The 17,345-nt window shown below is 34.2% G+C and overlaps 2 protein-coding genes across 3 annotated transcripts; one reads left to right on the top strand and one right to left on the bottom strand.

Moving 5' to 3' along the window:
• Positions 1 to 4,921: 4,921 nt before the first annotated feature.
• Positions 4,922 to 7,881, top strand: LOC147290721 (putative fructokinase-7). The gene is made up of 7 exons (XM_086237948.1): positions 4,922 to 5,003; positions 5,876 to 6,093; positions 6,259 to 6,471; positions 6,584 to 6,781; positions 6,900 to 7,040; positions 7,314 to 7,430; positions 7,528 to 7,881. The coding sequence occupies exons 1-7, from the start codon at positions 4,922 to 4,924 to the stop codon at positions 7,663 to 7,665; spliced, it is 1,107 nt and encodes a 368-aa protein (XP_086094074.1). The 3' UTR covers positions 7,666 to 7,881.
• Positions 7,882 to 8,174: 293 nt separating this feature from the next.
• On the bottom strand, positions 8,175 to 15,683 carry AGL20 (AGAMOUS-like 20). 2 transcript variants are annotated; one of them, XM_086237949.1, is made up of 9 exons: positions 15,220 to 15,683; positions 14,935 to 15,096; positions 14,569 to 14,763; positions 10,570 to 10,657; positions 10,038 to 10,111; positions 9,842 to 9,941; positions 9,647 to 9,688; positions 9,091 to 9,132; positions 8,175 to 8,640 (listed from the first exon to the last, which is right to left on the bottom strand). In XM_086237949.1, exons 3-9 carry the CDS (start codon positions 14,748 to 14,750, stop codon positions 8,506 to 8,508), a joined length of 663 nt encoding a protein of 220 aa, XP_086094075.1. In that variant the 5' UTR covers positions 14,751 to 14,763; positions 14,935 to 15,096; positions 15,220 to 15,683; the 3' UTR covers positions 8,175 to 8,505. The 2 variants fall into 2 exon arrangements, with proteins under 2 accessions (XP_086094075.1, XP_086094076.1); XM_086237950.1 differs by having other exon boundaries at positions 10,050 to 10,111; positions 14,935 to 15,676.
• Positions 15,684 to 17,345: the final 1,662 nt, after the last annotated feature.

Raw genomic sequence — 17,345 nt, 5'->3', positions numbered from 1 at the left:
TTCTTGTCCAGTCATGACAAAACCTTTGGGTTGGTTCATGTAAATTTCTTCATCTAATTCACCATTTAGGAATGCAGTTTTAACATTCATTTGGTGAATCTCAAATTTGTATATAGATGCTAATGCAATTAGCATTCTTATAGTTGCAGTTCTGGAAACTGGAGCATAGGTATCGAAGTAGTCTATGCCTTATTTTTTGTGTAAAGCCTTTGGCAACTAATCTTGCCTTGAACTTGTCAATAGTTCCATTTACTTTAAGTTTCTTTTTGAAAATCCATTTACACCCTATAGGTTTTGAACCAGGGGGTAAATCAACTAACTTCCATGTTTGGTTTCCCATGATCGAGTCCATCTCATCATTTATTGCTTCCTTCCAGAAAGCAGAGTCTTGAGATTTCATGGCTTCCTCAAATGCTAGAGGATTTGACTCTACACTTGGTGTAATCATAGTTTGTTTACTATGGGAGTTTTTTGTACCTTCGACAAGGTACACGATAAAATCTGGACCAAAGGATTTTTCAGTCCTTCTTCTTTTGCTCCTTCTAGGTTCAAAAGATTCTTCATTATCAATTGGTGGTGTTTCAGAAAGATTTGGTAAAATATTTTCATTCCTTTATGGATCATCCACCACTTCATTCGTATCCTTTAAAATAGACATGAATCTATTTTCACAAAATTCAGCATCTCTAGATTCAATCACGGTATTGACCCCTATGGAGTCATTAGGTTCTATGACAAGAAACCGATAGTCTTTGCTATGTGCTGCATATCCCAAAAATATGCATTCAATAACTTTAGGTCCTAACTTCTTTATTTTTTGTTCGGGTAACCTTACGATTGCTCTACACCCCCAAACTCTAAGATAACTTAGATTTGGTTTTCTTTTGAACCATAGTTCATATGGTGTGACCTTTAGTTTCTTGGTAGGAACTCTATTCAAGAGATGGTATGCCATTAGCATTGCCTCTCCCCAATAACCTACTAAGGTTTGAATTCAACATCATGGCATTAACCATTTCCACATGAGTCCTGTTTTTCCTTTCTGCCACACCGTTTTGTTGTGGTGTATATGCAATAGAAGTTTCATGCACAATTCCAACGGATTCACAATAAGATGGAAAATGAAATTCTCCACCTCTATTAGATCTAAGATACTTGATTTTTGTTTCACAAAGGTTTTCTACTTCATTCTTAAAAATCTTAAATTTTTCTAACACTTCATCCTTAGAATGCATAAGATAAACATAGCAAAACCTATTAAAATCATCTATAAAAGTAACGAAATATTTCTTATTTCCTCTTGTGGGTGTACTATGCAGATCACAAACATCACTATGAATAAGTTGCAATAAAGTAGAAGTTCTTTCTATCTTAGGAAAAGATTTTCTAGTAATCTTGGTATGCAAACAGGTAACACACTTATCATTCAAATCATTCACATGCTTTGGAATCAATTCAAGATTAGACATATCATTTATCTTTTTAATATTAACATGACCTAATATATTATGCCATAAAGATAACGAATCAAGCATATAAACAGAACGAATAGAAATTTTATTGAGATTGAGTTTGAACATTCCATTATACATATAACATTTTTCAACAAAGGTCCCACCTTTGGTCAAGATAAATTTATCTTACTCAAATACTAACTTAAACCCAAATTTGTTGAGGAGACTTCCAGAAACCAGATTCTTTCTAACATCTGGAACATGATAAACATCATTGAGAGTAAGCACCTTTCCGGATGTGAACTCTAGTTCTATTGTGCCTTTTCCCTTAATAACAGCAGTAGAAGCATTTCACATGTAGAGAACATCGGCTTCCTCATTAGGCACATAAGTCTTGAACATTTTCTTGTCCATGCACACATGCTTGGTTGCCCCAGAATCGACCCACCAAGCATCATTGTCTTCCATCATATTGATTTCAGAAATCATAGCAACAAATTTGTCTTTGGAGTTTGACTTTTGTTGTTTCTTGAGATGACAACAGTCTCTCTTGAGATGGCCTGGTTTACCACAATGGAAACAACTCCATTTCGTCTTCTTTGTGTTGTGGTGGTCTTTGTTGAAATTTCCCTTCCTCTTTTTGTTCCCTTGGTGGTTGTTGGATTGTTTAGATCCATTCTCCATCATATGAACCTTTGAGGATGAACCATCATCAACTTTCTCTCGAACCCTACACTCTTCATCAATATGAAGGTGTTGTCCCAATTGTTCTTTGGTGAGATCCTCCTTCTTGTGTTTGAGGTTCTGCTTGTATTCCTTCCATGAAGATGGTAATTTCTCCATAATAGCAGAAACAAGGATAGACTCATCTATAGACATTTTGTATTGAGAAAGTTGGTTATGCATGTGTATAATCTTATGAAATTGCTCAATAACATTTCTATCATCAGTCATTTTATAATTGAAGAACTTTAAAACAAGGAATTTCTTACTTGTTGCGTCTTCAGTCATGTATTTAACCTCAAGTGTATCCTAAATTTCCTTAGAGCTCTCCATCTCATGGTAGATGTCAAACAAGGCATCGGTCATAGCATTGCAGATGTGTCCCTTACAAATGTAATCGTCCTGATCCTACTTGATACGTTCACGTTAGGCATCAATGGAGTCATCATCATTTTCCTCAGGCCTTGGAGTAGTCAGCACATATACCACTTTCAAACTTGTAAGAAGAAAGTGTAGCTTCTTCTGCCAACGTTTGAAATTCCCTCCTTCAAACCTCTCAAGCTTCACGAAATTAGAAGTAAAATCCTTCATGAATGACATAGCCACAACAGAAATATTGTCTGAAAATTTGTTGGAAAAATTGTTGGAGTTCTTGTAAGTTTTGGCTGCTGAAAGGATGATAGAAATTTGCTTCAAGGCACGTTTAACAATGCTTTCTTTCATACAATATTTTGCCCCCACTTTTTGTGTGTAGAGAGATTTGCAAATATGCCTTGTGGATACAATGAAGACTAGTAAAACTATTGTTTGTTAATGTCCTACACAATCAAAAACAAACCAAACACACAAATGGATATAATAAGAATACTCAAGTTTCACAAAGAACTAAAACTGCAGAAATTAGTTCTTTGTATTTGATTTTAGTGAAAATATGGAGAATGAGATAATAGTTGTTTTTCTGTAAAAAATTATGCAGAGAACTTCTCTTTTTATAATGAATCCAATGTGCCCTTTCTGAAATGGTATAGCAACCATTCATTTGAAATATTTATTCAAGAGGTATGATACCATTTGAATCATACCTTTTGATGAAAGCTTATGACTCTATGAATATAAAACCTCTACAGAAAGTTTAGTAACTTTTCCCAAAGGACACATTGATTCAATTCAAATTACAAATATTTGAAAATTATCTAACATGAGAGATATTGACATGAGAAGGATGTAGATTGGCACCGAGAGAAAAGCCTGAAGGCAATTGCTATTTTTTTCTTATATGAGAGAAAGGGTTTTCATAGAACACGATGGGCCTTTGGCCTTTTGTTTTTTTCCCGCGAAACTGGAACGCTTCCCTAGTAAAAAAAAATAAAGAGGGTTTTTGTTGGGATTTTGATATATGAGGGTTATTTGGGCATTTGTTCAAGTAAATAGGGATATATTTGGAAGCTTGAAAAATTCATTAAAACCAGCCCAAGTGCTTCCCGTGTTTTTCATTGGCAGCACTTCTAGGAGGAAGCACCTCTCATGTGCTTCTTCCAAAACCACTTTAAGTGTTTATTTAATTGGTTCAAAGCACTTCTTTTTTTTTTTACCAAACACCATTTTTTTTTTAAATAAGTGCTTTTATTATTTTAAAAGCGCTTTTGGCCCTCCTAGAAGCAGTGTCAAACGAGCCCTAACTTTCAGTCAAGACAAAAATAACAATAATGCTAGTTGTCCCACATTTTTTTTCCCAAATTTGTATCACACTTGATGTGTCATTACTTTACTGGAAAGATTTTTTTTTTTTTTTTTTAGGTTTTATTTTTTAATTTGTAGTGTCCAATATATGAATGCCATGTAAGATAATATGAAATTGTGGTATAAAAATGTGGTAAGTGTAGCATTACGGCAAAAATAATAAGCAACACACTTAAAATAGGATCGAGTTGTTCAAAAAATACCTTGTGTGGTCCGGAAAAAAAATAAAATAAAAAGGGAATGTTGAGTTTCTTCTTTGTCAAAAATGCTTGGGAGGGGTTTTTTAAACATTTTGAAATTTTCTATATATTTTACGTGTAAAATAGTAGATATAAATTTATTATTTTGTTGTTTAACAGAGTTTATCCATAATTGATCATTTTCGTTGTCTAAGTGGGTCATGCGTGTTTAATAAAAACGAGATTACAAAAATGAAGACTCGGTCAAAACATTCTGTTCCCAACAGGTGGGTTATGTGACTTATGTCTGTAAAACAAGAAGTTTTTTTTTTTTTTTTTTGAGATTAAAAAAATTGAGACTCTACAACAGCCAACCAAAATTAAATGGTAATATTTTGAATTTAAAAATAATTAAAAAAACTTCATGGCTAGCCAAAATAGGCACATGACAAGCTAAAATGATCAGCCACTTCGAAAATGATTATTATTTTATAGTCAAATTAACCAAGATTTAGCTAAAAAATAGGAGGGATGGTTATTGGTTAGAGCCTGGTCTAATAATAGGAGTAGAGAAAAGCGAGTTCGTAGAATATACAGAGATATATAAGCAGCTGCGATATCTTTGACAAAACTTGGGTCTTTCTTAATGTTTTGATCTGTTGTTGTTCTTGGTTCTTGAAACAAAACTGGGTTTGAGTAATTGTGGTTTTGTAGAAAGCCAACGTTGAATGGTGTTACAACTTTCAACGTTTGGCAATCATTGAAAAAAAAACTACTCTCAACTCAGAAAATTAATTCATTCATTTGGTTCGAGAGAGATCGAAAATGTCGAAGGGTTGCTGCTTCCCTGTCACACTGGACCTATCTGGTCGCAAGGGTAGCTTCAAGTTTTCTAGGAGTTCCTCTGGTAATTCATGAGTTTGCATCTTTTTATGATTTCTTTGATGCCCATTTGATGATCTGATTGTTAATTCTTGAGCAAACTTATGGGTTTTGGTTGGAATTTTTGGGTTAATTTGAATCCGTTTTAGTCTACGAAAGACTGCATGGTAACAAATTTGTTCGCCAAAGGTGTGTTACTTGTTGGTATGTATATCAAATCTGAAAGAGCTCATATTTAAATAAATGAAAAACTGACATAATTTGGTAACTAAAAAATTTAGTATGACTCAGATTTGAATAAATGAAAAATTGACACATCATTTGATATGAACAATATATTTGGTAGGGCTAAGGTTTGAATAAATGGAAAAGTGACATCTCATTTGTTGAACAAAATTTGGTGAATGTAGAGAGTAGTAGTCCTGAAAGATAGGATGCTGATGAGAATTATTATTGGTTTGGAATTCGTTTTAGTTCAGACTTTGATATGGTAGATTTTCCAAGAACCACAAGATATGGTCCTAATTAATAAAGTATTGGTTATATATATATATATATATTAATCTAGTTTACTTGAATCATGCCAAATTCATGGAGTTCATTTGTACCCTTTTTCCATTTTTTTGAGCTAAACATTTTGTAATAACAAGAATGATTGAATCATAATCTTCTTTTACTTACAATTGATCAACAAGGCCAAGTCAACAAGGCTCATTTTCATTGACACATTTATACTACTTTGTTGATTTCTTGAGCTAGAATTTGTTATCTTAATCTGAACAGGTCTCAAGCATTACCTGTTTTGCAAATTCAGAATTTCAGATTAGTACCAGCAACTTATTGTCATTTTGGTACTTCTACCATTGATCTTAATTAAGCAAAATTGGTCCCATGCAGGTTCATTCAAATCATTCTCTTTCAAAAAAGGAAAGAGTACTCAAGAGAAGAACACACTGATTGTCTGCTTTGGGGAGATGTTGATCGACTTCGTCCCAATGACTGCCGGAGTTACTCTTGCAGAAGCAGAAGGTTTCAAGAAAGCTGCTGGTGGAGCTCCTGCCAATGTTGCTGTTGGAATCTCAAGATTAGGAGGCAAAGCAGCTTTTATGGGCAAGGTGCTTTTTTAAGCATCCAGAACTAATTTTAACTTTTATCAATTATGTTAGAATTTGGACTCTAATTTGTAACAACCACTATGGCATACTCTGCTTTTGTGATCTTTTACATATGACATTCTGTTTTTATTTATTGAAGTCTCTACCCTTTTGCATCTGATCCAGGTTGGCGAAGACGAATTTGGATACATGTTGGCTGATATTCTGAAAGAAAACAATGTGGACAACTCTGGCATGCGTTTCGACCCAAATGCAAGGACTGCATTGGCGTTTGTTACACTAAGAGATGATGGAGAGCGCGAATTCATGTTCTATCGCAACCCAAGTGCTGACATGCTCCTTACTGAGAAAGAGCTTGATGTAGACCTGATTAAGAAGGTAAAACATGCATTAACATTCTGTTTGATGAATGTTTCTTCATCACAAGTCACTTAAACCCCAATTAACATTGCTTGAGTTCCTAACATTTATATTTTATTTATTGATGCAGGCAGGTATATTTCACTATGGATCAATTAGCTTGATTGAGGAGCCTTGCAGATCAGCACATCTTGCTGCAATGGAAATTGCTAAGAAGTGTGGCTGTTTGCTCTCTTATGACCCAAATTTGAGACTGCCACTGTGGCCATCTGCCGAGGCTGCTCGGAAAGGCATTATGAGCATATGGAACCAAGCTGACATTATCAAGGTGCATGTTTCAACAAACCTAGCTAGCTATCACTCATTATGTTGTTTATATTTAATTTGTGTATACAACAAATTAGTAATAATTAATATATGTGGACTTCATATATGCGACATTGCAGATAAGTGAGGAAGAAATTACATTCTTGACTGAAGGTGATGATGATCATGATGATAATGTGGTCATGAAAAAGCTTTATCACCCCAACCTGAAGCTTCTACTAGTAACCGAAGGTCCAGAAGGCTGCAGATATTACACCAAGGTTACTTTCCATATTTTGATTTTAAACCTTCTATTGGGGCTAGACTGGTTTCAAGGCGATCTTGAAATTCTAGGGCCCAAGGCGCGAACGATAAAAATTAGGTCATCCATCCTTAACAATTAACATGGTATATAAGTATAAAACAATTTATAAAATTTAAGGGCCTGAAGTGGCGATGATTATGCATGATCAGTAGATAGTTAATTGGTTTTTATCTTTCTCATAGTTTGTATCAGTAGCCAATTTGTTGATTCCTATTTTACTGTTGTGCAGGACTTCAAGGGTAAGGTTCCAGGGGTTAAGGCTGATTGTGTTGATACTACTGGTGCTGGTGATTCTTTCGTCGGCTCTGTACTGACCAGTTTGGGTGCAGACCCTAATCTCTACAAGGTATATATTATAATTTGCCAAGTGTACGTATGTTTTCATTTTCTTCCCAACTCTCTCTCTCTCTCACACGCACACATTGATTTTTCTACTGATGCAGGATGAAAAAAGGTTGAAGGAAGCTCTGATGTTTGCCAATGCCTGTGGTGCTCTCACTGTGCAAAAGAAAGGAGCCATACCTGCGCTACCCACAAAAAAAGAAGTCAAGGAAGCTCTTCACAAAGCCTCTGATTATTGACTAGACCCCAAAAAATAAATTAAATTAAATTATAATTTCTTTAAAATAAATTGCCTTCCATGCAAAAGACACCAGGTTAGAGGGAGGCAAGCTTCTGGTGGAGCTGCACATACTGAAGCTATACATCATTCAGTCTGGGCAGGCAAAAGGGTGGCTCATGAGTTTTTTTTGGGGTTATCAAACTTCGGATCTACCCTTCACCCCACCCTACCTCACGCCACGGGTGACTCATGAGTTTGGTTTTCTGAGTTTGGTTTTCCATACCTCTGCTAGTAGGAATTGGCCTTGTCTCACCCCCACACTGGGTAGCATTCTTTTTCTTCATACCATTAGCTAATGTGCAATCGGTTCCATCAATATATCCTGTTTCATCAATTTAATTATTTTGTACTGAGATTTTTGTTTAAATATGTAGTTAAGATTAACAATCTGATAAGTGATAACATAACACATCATACATGTTCCATAAGAATGCTGTGAATATACAGAAAATAGATGGGCCTGGAAAATAACAAAATTGGAGAATTTCAATAAAAATTTTAGATATACAAATATAAATTAAATATATTGTCCAGTAGCATTTTCTGGTAATATTCATCACAACAACTTCCAGAAAGACAATATATAAGTATATAACCCCTCTGCCATACAGTCTTATTGCTTGCAAAGCTCCAGTGCATGCAGTATTCAACTAGTGGAGCAACAATCCAATACAGAGCAATAACAAAACAAAATCTGAACTAGTGGAATCAAAGCATTTTTATATTTCTGCTCAGCCAGGGCTTAAGATTATTATATAATTAACATGATGATCGAGTTCTCTGTGACGGGTGGAGCTAGCTAGCTCTTCACTCTCCTTTCTGGCAGTCCAATGAACAATTCAGTCTCAACATCTGAAATTGAACTACTTTCAGTGTAGGCTAAGTTTTCTCTCGGCTCGTCTGATGCTTGCCTTATTTGTTGAATACTACCACACTACAAAGACAATTGAAGTAAGAGGCTGTCATTTCATTTTTTTTTTGTTTAAGCATTTAATTAACATGAATAGCCTTTCAAATGGTAACCAAATGGAGCACATATAATGCAAAAGTTTATGGCATTGAAATAGTGTTTAACTGTTTAACATGATATGATATCTTCTGCAGAAACTTGTTTTGGATAAAGTTAAGTAGGCGAATCAATTTCGATCTGCTACTTGAAAACAAAGAACGATATACTTGGATTTAGTCATGCAACACAAAGAGGCAACTCAGTATTGATTTGTCTAACCATTTAGCTTTGAAATTCCGTATTATGTATAGAAAAATAAAAATTTGAGCGGCACATACCCCTTAAGCTCCATGTGGCTAGGGCAGTGACTACAATTATAATTACAATAACAATAAGAAGAAAGATGATGATGATGGTAATAAAGAAAGGGTTTACCTTCTCAGTTAGTCTTTCATTTTCAGAAGTGAGGACTCTTTCCTGAATTTTATGGGAAAAAAAAACAAAACATATTTAGTCAGCTAGCACAAGCACAACCTTTAGTTGGAATTAAGTGCGCTGCAAATTCTATAAGGCTGGGCCATCCCAAGTTGGATGACAAGTACTGCTGCAACACCAAACTTCAATGTGCCCTCTTAAGTTTCTTCATTGCAGGTTGTGAGTTGGCATTCGAATGCCACCACACATTTTTGTGTGTCACACACACACACACACATATATATAGAGTAATGTTCACCCAACGACCTAATGACCCAGCAATGAAAATCAATAATCGGAACCATCTATATTTTAAGGCATCATTCAAAAATCAACCAAATTGGAAATTGTTTAGCCAGTTTATTACTGTCAATATCATTTCAATTTTATTTGACAAATTGTATTTGTCTGCACAATAACAATTACTTATTTGGCTTATTTTTTACAAGGACGACCCTTGAACCGGGAAATTCCCCAAATAGTTTTTTTTAACTTTTGATAGCAGCTAGCATTTTACCTTTTCTCTGAGTTGCTCAATCTGTTCCTTGAAAACCTGAGTCTGGAGATTAGACAAGAATAAAGCGTGTTAAATATCCATAGATCATTGCCCCTAGCCTGTTTTGACAACAATTAATAGCTCTGGCATTAACACTTTTCTTAATCAAAAAGCTGAAAAATGCAACACATGTATATAATATGATTTTAGATGAACCTTTCTTTCTCGAACGCTGCTCACACTCCTCTCCAACTGTTGCTCTATTTCTTGAAGTTCTTCAATGGTGCATAGTCCTAGACCCTCTCCCAGGAGTTTCCTGAGATATTTCCAAATCCAAGTTCAAAAGATGCCTTGACAACCAAGGGAAAAAACTAGAGTTTGACAAAGTGTTAAGATAAGAAAAGTTTCGGACAAGGTCGTGAACCGTTTTGAAACTTCAAGAAGCTCTATCTGCTTCATCAAGCTAGTTGCTTCTTGCTTCAGGTGCTGCCATTTTAATTAAATGAGAACTCATCAGAAAACTAAGAAGAAATCTATCTAATATGTACAACATATAATGGAGAAAGGCAACTTCAACAAGGGACATGCACTATCATAAGAAAGATTGCTGATTAATTAGAATCAGCAGTGGGCCAAGATGTCCCATCTATTATAATAATTAAGTTTGTTAATGGGATAGGGCCCTAAAGGTTAATCAACCAGCATTATTATCAGAAAAAAGTTACTCTGTTGGCCTGAATTCAGAGATTTATACTTCTCTTTTTTTCACTAAAACTGGTCAGTATATGTGGATATTTAACATGCTTTATTCTTTGGGAGAGACATATGTAAATACATATTGAATCAAATTCCATATGAACATTTTAATAATACAGTTTGGTTCCAATTTGTCCTAAACAATCTGGAGCAGTTTCTGGTATGATCTTACATAAAGGAGGCATAACCTGCATATTTTGTTCAGTGGAAATGGATTTGTTGTCCGTTTGATTGTCTTTTGTATGCTTCTGATAACGTTCTAATGTTGCCTGCATGCTGAGTATTAAAACGAATATTAGTGTAATCAACAACTTGAGTATTAGCTAGAAATCATATGATGATGAAGTATGTATGTAACAACCAAATAATTAAGCAAAGTTACAAAATATATCATCTATCACTGCATGGAATCATCTGATTATTATTCTCATTCCCCAGTATAATATCATAATTGGAACCGTTCATTTTTAGATCATCCCTCAAAGATTATCTTTGTCAAAAATCAACCAAATCAAAAATCGTTGGATCATCTAACTGTTATCAAATAAACAGACAATTTTGGTAACAGTTAGGTTCACAGTTTGTTTATTTAATTTTTTGCAAAAATGATATTTGAAAAGTGATCTAAAAAATGAACAGTTCTGATCATGAGCCTAAACTGCAAAATGAAAATAATAAAAGAAAATATCGAAAGAAAACATAAAAATAAAAAAGTTGCTAACATTCCTTATCGAGAGAATCTAACACTTCTTAAGCTCTACCACTTTCTCAATCCACTTCCTCAATCAACTTCTTAAGCTCTACCACTTCCTCAATCAACTTCCTAAGCTCTACCACTTCCTCAATCCACTTCCTAAGCTCTAGCACTTCCTCAATCCACGTACTCTAATGCTGTTTAAGCTAAAACTCATGGGCAAACCCGCTGCAATCTTTACTTTATTTGTTCAAACCTCAAGTAATATAGATAAGAGTGTGTTTCCTGGAAATACATGCATGAGTACTCCATTATATTGAACTGCTTTCATGGCATGCACATAACTTTTCTTTTGCAAAATGTAAAGACATGTTGAGTGAATCTACGAGGTTCTCCTATGGTGGCCACTGGCCACAAAATCTGTCAGGGCTCGTCCTAATACTATATAAACATAAAGTTTACCTTTCTCTATTTTTAGGTAAGAAGTATGTAAGCCTTCACACACTTTGTGCTTGAGTGCAATTCTACCCTCTTTCCAAGTTACTTTATACATACCATGCATGCTTGCATGCTCTGACCAAACAACTAATGGAAGTACAATTTCTTCTTCTACTCTGTCACAAACTGATACTCTACCATGCAAGTGGTAAAACATAGCTCAAAATTCGAGATTGATGTTTGAGATTGCATGGTACATTTATCACGACCAGACAGAGTGAAAGAATAATAATAAAATTAAGAAGATGCAAACGTCTTTTTCCACTAAGATGCAAGTTACAGTAGTTATATATAAACTCGATCTACATTTATGTTACCCCCGGAAAAAGGTGAAAAAATTATTGTATAAAACAGTCATGTTTTACACTTCTCATATTTTGCAGTTTTGCACATATATAAGAGGCCTCTAAATAGGCAACATAAAAACCCTAATCGCTATGCATATCCCCAAGTGATCAAAACTCTTTTATCACTCATTCATACAAACCTCTAAAAAAATAAAAAGGCTCAATTACAAATGCAACCACCAACTATGAGAGGTATTTCAAATTGGTCCACGAACAAAAAAATATTTCAAATTAGTACATTAACTAATAAAAAGTTACAAAATAGCACATTAATTTGTTATGAATTCCGTCAAGAAAGACAGTTAAATGCCACTTTGGACAATGATGACGTGGATTTTATTAATAACATGGACACCAAATTTATTATACATGGATTTATAATGTCATATTGATAAAAAAAAAAAAAACTACAAAAACTTTTTAACCCTTAAACTTGTTATCATTAATCCATGTGATGTAAATTTAGTGTCCACATTATTCAAAAAATTCATATTAGCACTGTCTACACTAGCATTTAACGTCCTTATTGACGGAATTTGTAACGTTTGTGCTATTTTGTAACTTTTTATTAGTTAGTGTGCTAATTTGAAACATTTTTTTGTTCATGGACCAATCTGAAATACCCCTCATAATTGGTGGGTGTATTTTGTAATTGAGCCAAATAAAAATAAAAATCATTCATTTAAAAATTAGGATTCAACCATTACATTCCTTGAGAAACACAAGAAAAAAAAAAGTACACTTCTCCTCCTTTAAAACAATAATGAATTGAATGAGTATAAGGTCTGTAGTTCGATTTTTTTTGTTAAAAAATACAATGACCTTATTTGTTTTGAGTTAGGTCCCTTGATAGAGTTTTCAAGTTTAGTCCCTCATTTAATAATTGTTGTATTTATTATTAGGACCATTAAATCTTAACCTCTTGCAATTGTTGGGTAATCTAGCTGGAAGGGCCGTAAAATTACGAACAATGCACCCAAGTTCGATCCCCTTCCCTCCAACTCAAAAAAAAAAAAAAAAAAAAAAAAAAAAAATCTTAACCTCCTAAATGCTTTGGAGGTTTTTAAGTACCCCCAACAATTTTTTCCAATGCTATCAAAAAATAATTTCATTTTTTTCCGTTCATGGCTGTGTTTTTCTTTTTTTGCCCCACACTAATCAAACAATTACAGTTGAATTATAGAAGAAGTCATAAGCTCTAAAACAACGATTTTACATCATAAATTCTAAGCCCCAAAACTTCCCAAACTATACTAACTTTTATAATAACTTTTAATAAAATTTATAAAAAATTAAAAATTAAAAACATTTGTAACTCTTGTTTTTATTTAAAATTTCTCAACTTTTAAAAAATTACAAATAAAAAATATTTAATATTTTAAAAATTGAAAATAAAATTTTAACCATCTAAAAAGGGTGGAAAATAAATGAATAAAAAAAAGGAGAGGTGAAAGAGTTTGACTCTCATTTGGAGGTTTTCAATGAATTTCTATCCGATCAACACTTTTTGAGGAAAATAACAGTACCCACATAACTGTCAAACTACCATACATAAAACTTAGTTTTCCATAGTTATGATAATGCGTAAAAACATTATGAGTATAAAATTATATAGAGAAAAATTAGGATAATGTATATGTTACATACATATAAATCATTCTGGTTAAAAAAATATATAAATAAAAAAAATTATGCCGCATCAACATAGTAAATCTGTGAAATAAATACATAAATGTAGACAAATACGTTAGTTCTGTTTTTCTTTTTACTTAAATTCTATATTCATTACGAGTTTTTTCTTGATAGATCACAAAAATGTAATTTCCAATTTTTTTGTTTTTTGAAAAACGAATCTGTAAAATTAAATCTATGATATTTTCAAAATTTAAGAAGAAATTGCCAATAGTGTGATTACTTTTGACACGGTACACAACATTTCTCGATTTCCAATTTTCCACCCCTACTAAAAATCCCCTTAAAATCAAGAAAACAACTAATTTGTTAAGCCAGTGTTCTTATATAACCTTGAATAACTACAAGGGTTATAATTTTTTAGCCAGTGCATGTTCTTGTCCTAGCTAGGGTTGTCTTCCTTCAACTTTTGAAGATAAAAAAAGAACAACCAAAATCATTGGAAGGAACTCGATCAAATGGACCAAGGAAAAAAAAAAAAGAACCAAATAGTAGTCTATAGACTGTTGAAGGTTTCTCTGAAATTCTGAATTACAAATGGAAGTCATAATTAGTAACAGAAAATTTTAAAGAAATCTTCTCTTCAAATTCCCATTCTCCTCATTTCTCCATGAAGGAGAAAACCCCAATAATATAAAAGGAAAGAGCGAGTCCAAAAATAAATTAGGCAATAAAAGGCAAAAAGCACCTCACAAATCTGGCAGGGTGTGTATGTCAACTGTTTGAGAAGTGAGGTGGTGATGGTGTGCATGTATGTGAAAGAAAGAGAGAAGAAAAGAAAAGGACTTGACCATGTAAATAACCCTTACTGGTTGGGCAAAGCTCGCATTCATATATGCATGACATTCATCATAACACCTCAGGCAACACAAAACATCAACAACATTGATATAATAGAGACATGTATATATATATATATGATATGATGCTTCAAAGCTAGCTTATATATAGCATACCTTGAACTTGCAAATTCGTAGAGCTTTCCTCTTGGAGAGAAGATTATGAGGGCAACCTCAGCATCACAAAGAACTGAGAGCTCAAAGGCCTTCTTCAGCAGACCACTCCGCCGCTTCGAAAAGGTCACTTGACGACTTGTGGCGTTCTCTATGCGCCTCATCTGGGTCTTCCCTCTCACCATTTTTCCTTCCTTTCTGAGAAAGAAGATGAAGAATTGATTCAAGCTCAGTAATTTAACACTACTACAATTAAACCTTCGGAAAAGATGCATGTACTCAACCAAAAATTAATGAAAGCTAAATGTGTCACAAAAAAATGACTGAAAGGGTAAGAGTTTATGACTAAATGAAGATAAATAATCTTACCAAATAAGAAAAATGAACCTTTTTTTGCTGTGGAAGAGTCAAGAGAGGTCTCTCAGGTAGGAGAGGAGAAGTAGACAAGAGACCCTCTTTCAATTCAAATGGTTCTTCTCATCAAAGCAATCAATATATAGAATTTTGTGTGTAAAGAAACGATATTATGACCTAGTCCATCAAAATGAAGATGCAAACAGTATTTGAAATTAACAAATGAACTTAAAACAAAGAAGGAAAGAAAGAAAGTGCGAGAAGGATATGAGAGAGTCAAAGGGAATAAGTGAGTCTTACGAAATTGGCCCCGGAAAGCCTTTTGGTGACCAAAAAAAGGAAGAAGCAGCTCAAAGTGGAATAAAAAAAAACAAAGAAGAAGAACCCTCAAGTTTTTCTGAACAAAAATATGTGTTATATATATATATATATATGTAATCGGGTTTTCTGATTGATTGATTCAACAAGACCAAACGACAAAGCAAGAAAAATCTTAAATTGAGAGCTAAAATTTTAATTTCTCTCTGAAACGAACCAAAAAGGGAAAGAGAGTTGAAAAGGAAGTGAGCAAAAATTAACCAAATAGGAAAGAAACCCAGAAAAGGGCCAAAAGGTTAATAAGAGAGAGAGAGAGAGAGGAAGAAGATGCCAAAGAAGGAAATGAGAGGCAGAGAACATAAAAACCTGAGGAAGGATTGATTATTATGAGCTACAGACCACAAGACCCAGAAAGGAAAAAGATGATAGAGAGCTGAAGATGATGGTGTGTTAAATTTGTTGTTTGAGATTGATTGACTTTTACTTGGGTCACCACCAGGACCAAGCAACAAGCACAAGCACACACCTACCTTTCCTTCCCTTAATTTATTTTTTTTCCATATATATCTTCATTAATGTCTCTGTCTCTCTCTCTACCTCAAACCCCACCTTGAAAAAGAAACATAAAATATACTATAACAATATATAAAATTCAAAGGTAGGAAACAATAAAGCCTCATACCCTTTGCTTGTTTTGGCAAAACCCACAAGACACCAGAAAAAGAAAATCGAGACACAAAAGGAAAAAATTTGAGAAAGCAAGGAACTTGGTTTGGTTTGATGAAAGTTGTATGAGAGAGAAAGAAATAAAAAAAAATAGAGCTATAGAGTCCCTTGATGCCAATTATGCTATGCAATAACTTTATATTATATTCGACCAAAAAACAAAACTTTATATTATATAATATCTTTTATCCCATTGTTTATAATATTGATGGTATTTTGTCTGTCAGTGAATGGGAAAAAATGAAAAGCAAATAAAAGTAAAGAAAGAAAAAAAAAAAAAAAAAAAAAAGGTATATTTATGGTTAAAAATGGGAAAGACAGTACAATGTTAGCCACACATCAACATCTCCGTACAACTACGTACTCCTTGGGCCAATGAGAAGTCGAAAACGCATAGGCCTACATCATTAACTTTCCTTGTCAAAATGAAGGGTTCAGACCCCACAGTTGTCTCTGTTCCTTTTCCCAGTTTTGTTTTTCTTGCCATTTTCTCTCCCTCTTTCTCATCATCTCTTTTTTTTTTTTTTTTTAATTAGAGGAAGACAGCGAGTCATTGCAGATTACAGTGATGGGGCGTGAAGCCACTTACCTTTGTGGATGTGGCCATGTGGGGAATGAAAACTTTTTGTGTGACTTAACACCACAAAATATATGGATCCATCACGGTCTTTTTAATGTTAGTAATTCACTAATTCATTATTTATAATGTGTGTAATTATTAGAGTAATTTACAACTTGCAAATTTAAGATTTTACTCGATTCACAAGTAAGTCTCTATTCCTTCAATTTTTTCAAATTCAAACCTAAATTTGAATTTTATAATAATTTAGTTCCTTCGTCTAAATAACTGTTAGGTCAACGTTATATACTGATGTGGCAAAAATGGGACCTATTTTTTTTTAGAGCTGCTATTTGCACACCTTTTTTTTTTCTTTTTGCACACCCCTAATCACTTAATTAGTGATTTTACACATTTGCCCCATTGTAAAAATACCATAAAGCCCTCCTCCAACACACCTCATCTCTCTCCTCTCTCCCCTCCTAACCTGCCTTACCGAGTTCTCATCTCTCCGGCTTCTCTCTCCCCTCTCCGGCTCATCCCTCCTCCCAGATCACCACCCTCCCCACAACACCACCCTCCCAGCTTGCCAAGCTCCTCGCAGCACCACCCTCCCCATAACAACATCCTCCTAGCTCGTCGACCTCCCCGCAGGCCTCAGCACCGACCCTCATCTCTCTCTCTCTCTCTCTCTCTCTCTCTCTCTCTCTCTCTCTCTCTCTCTCTCTCTCTCCTCCCAGCAGCACCACCCTCTTATCTCTATCTCTCTTCTCCCTGCAGGACCAATTTTTTTTTTTTTTTTTAAGTTACAAGTTCGGCGAAC

The sequence above is a fragment of the Dryas octopetala genome, chromosome 3 (genome assembly GCF_963921425.1).
Source record: "Dryas octopetala chromosome 3, drDryOcto1.1, whole genome shotgun sequence".
Lineage (NCBI taxonomy): Eukaryota > Viridiplantae > Streptophyta > Magnoliopsida > Rosales > Rosaceae > Dryas > Dryas octopetala.
The sequence above is the reverse complement of the archived record's forward strand: the minus strand, read 5'-3'. Positions and strand labels throughout refer to the sequence as shown.

What these genes read in the sequence shown, in the direction of transcription:
- LOC147290721 (XM_086237948.1), top strand. Translation starts at nt 4,922, where the DNA reads ATGTCGAAGGGTTGCTGCTTCCCTGTCACACTGGACCTATCTGGTCGC. An exon ending in AAGCAGCTTTTATGGGCAAG is followed by an intron (nt 6,094 to 6,258) that starts GTGCTTTTTTAA and finishes CATCTGATCCAG; the next exon opens with GTTGGCGAAGACGAATTTGG. An exon ending in CAGACCCTAATCTCTACAAG is followed by an intron (nt 7,431 to 7,527) that starts GTATATATTATA and finishes CTACTGATGCAG; the next exon opens with GATGAAAAAAGGTTGAAGGA.
- AGL20 (XM_086237949.1), bottom strand. Translation starts at nt 14,750, where the DNA reads ATGGTGAGAGGGAAGACCCAGATGAGGCGCATAGAGAACGCCACAAGT. An exon ending in CCACTGAACAAAATATGCAG is followed by an intron (nt 10,112 to 10,569) that starts GTTATGCCTCCT and finishes TTAAAATGGCAG; the next exon opens with CACCTGAAGCAAGAAGCAAC. An exon ending in TTGAGCAACTCAGAGAAAAG is followed by an intron (nt 9,133 to 9,646) that starts GTAAAATGCTAG and finishes CATAAAATTCAG; the next exon opens with GAAAGAGTCCTCACTTCTGA.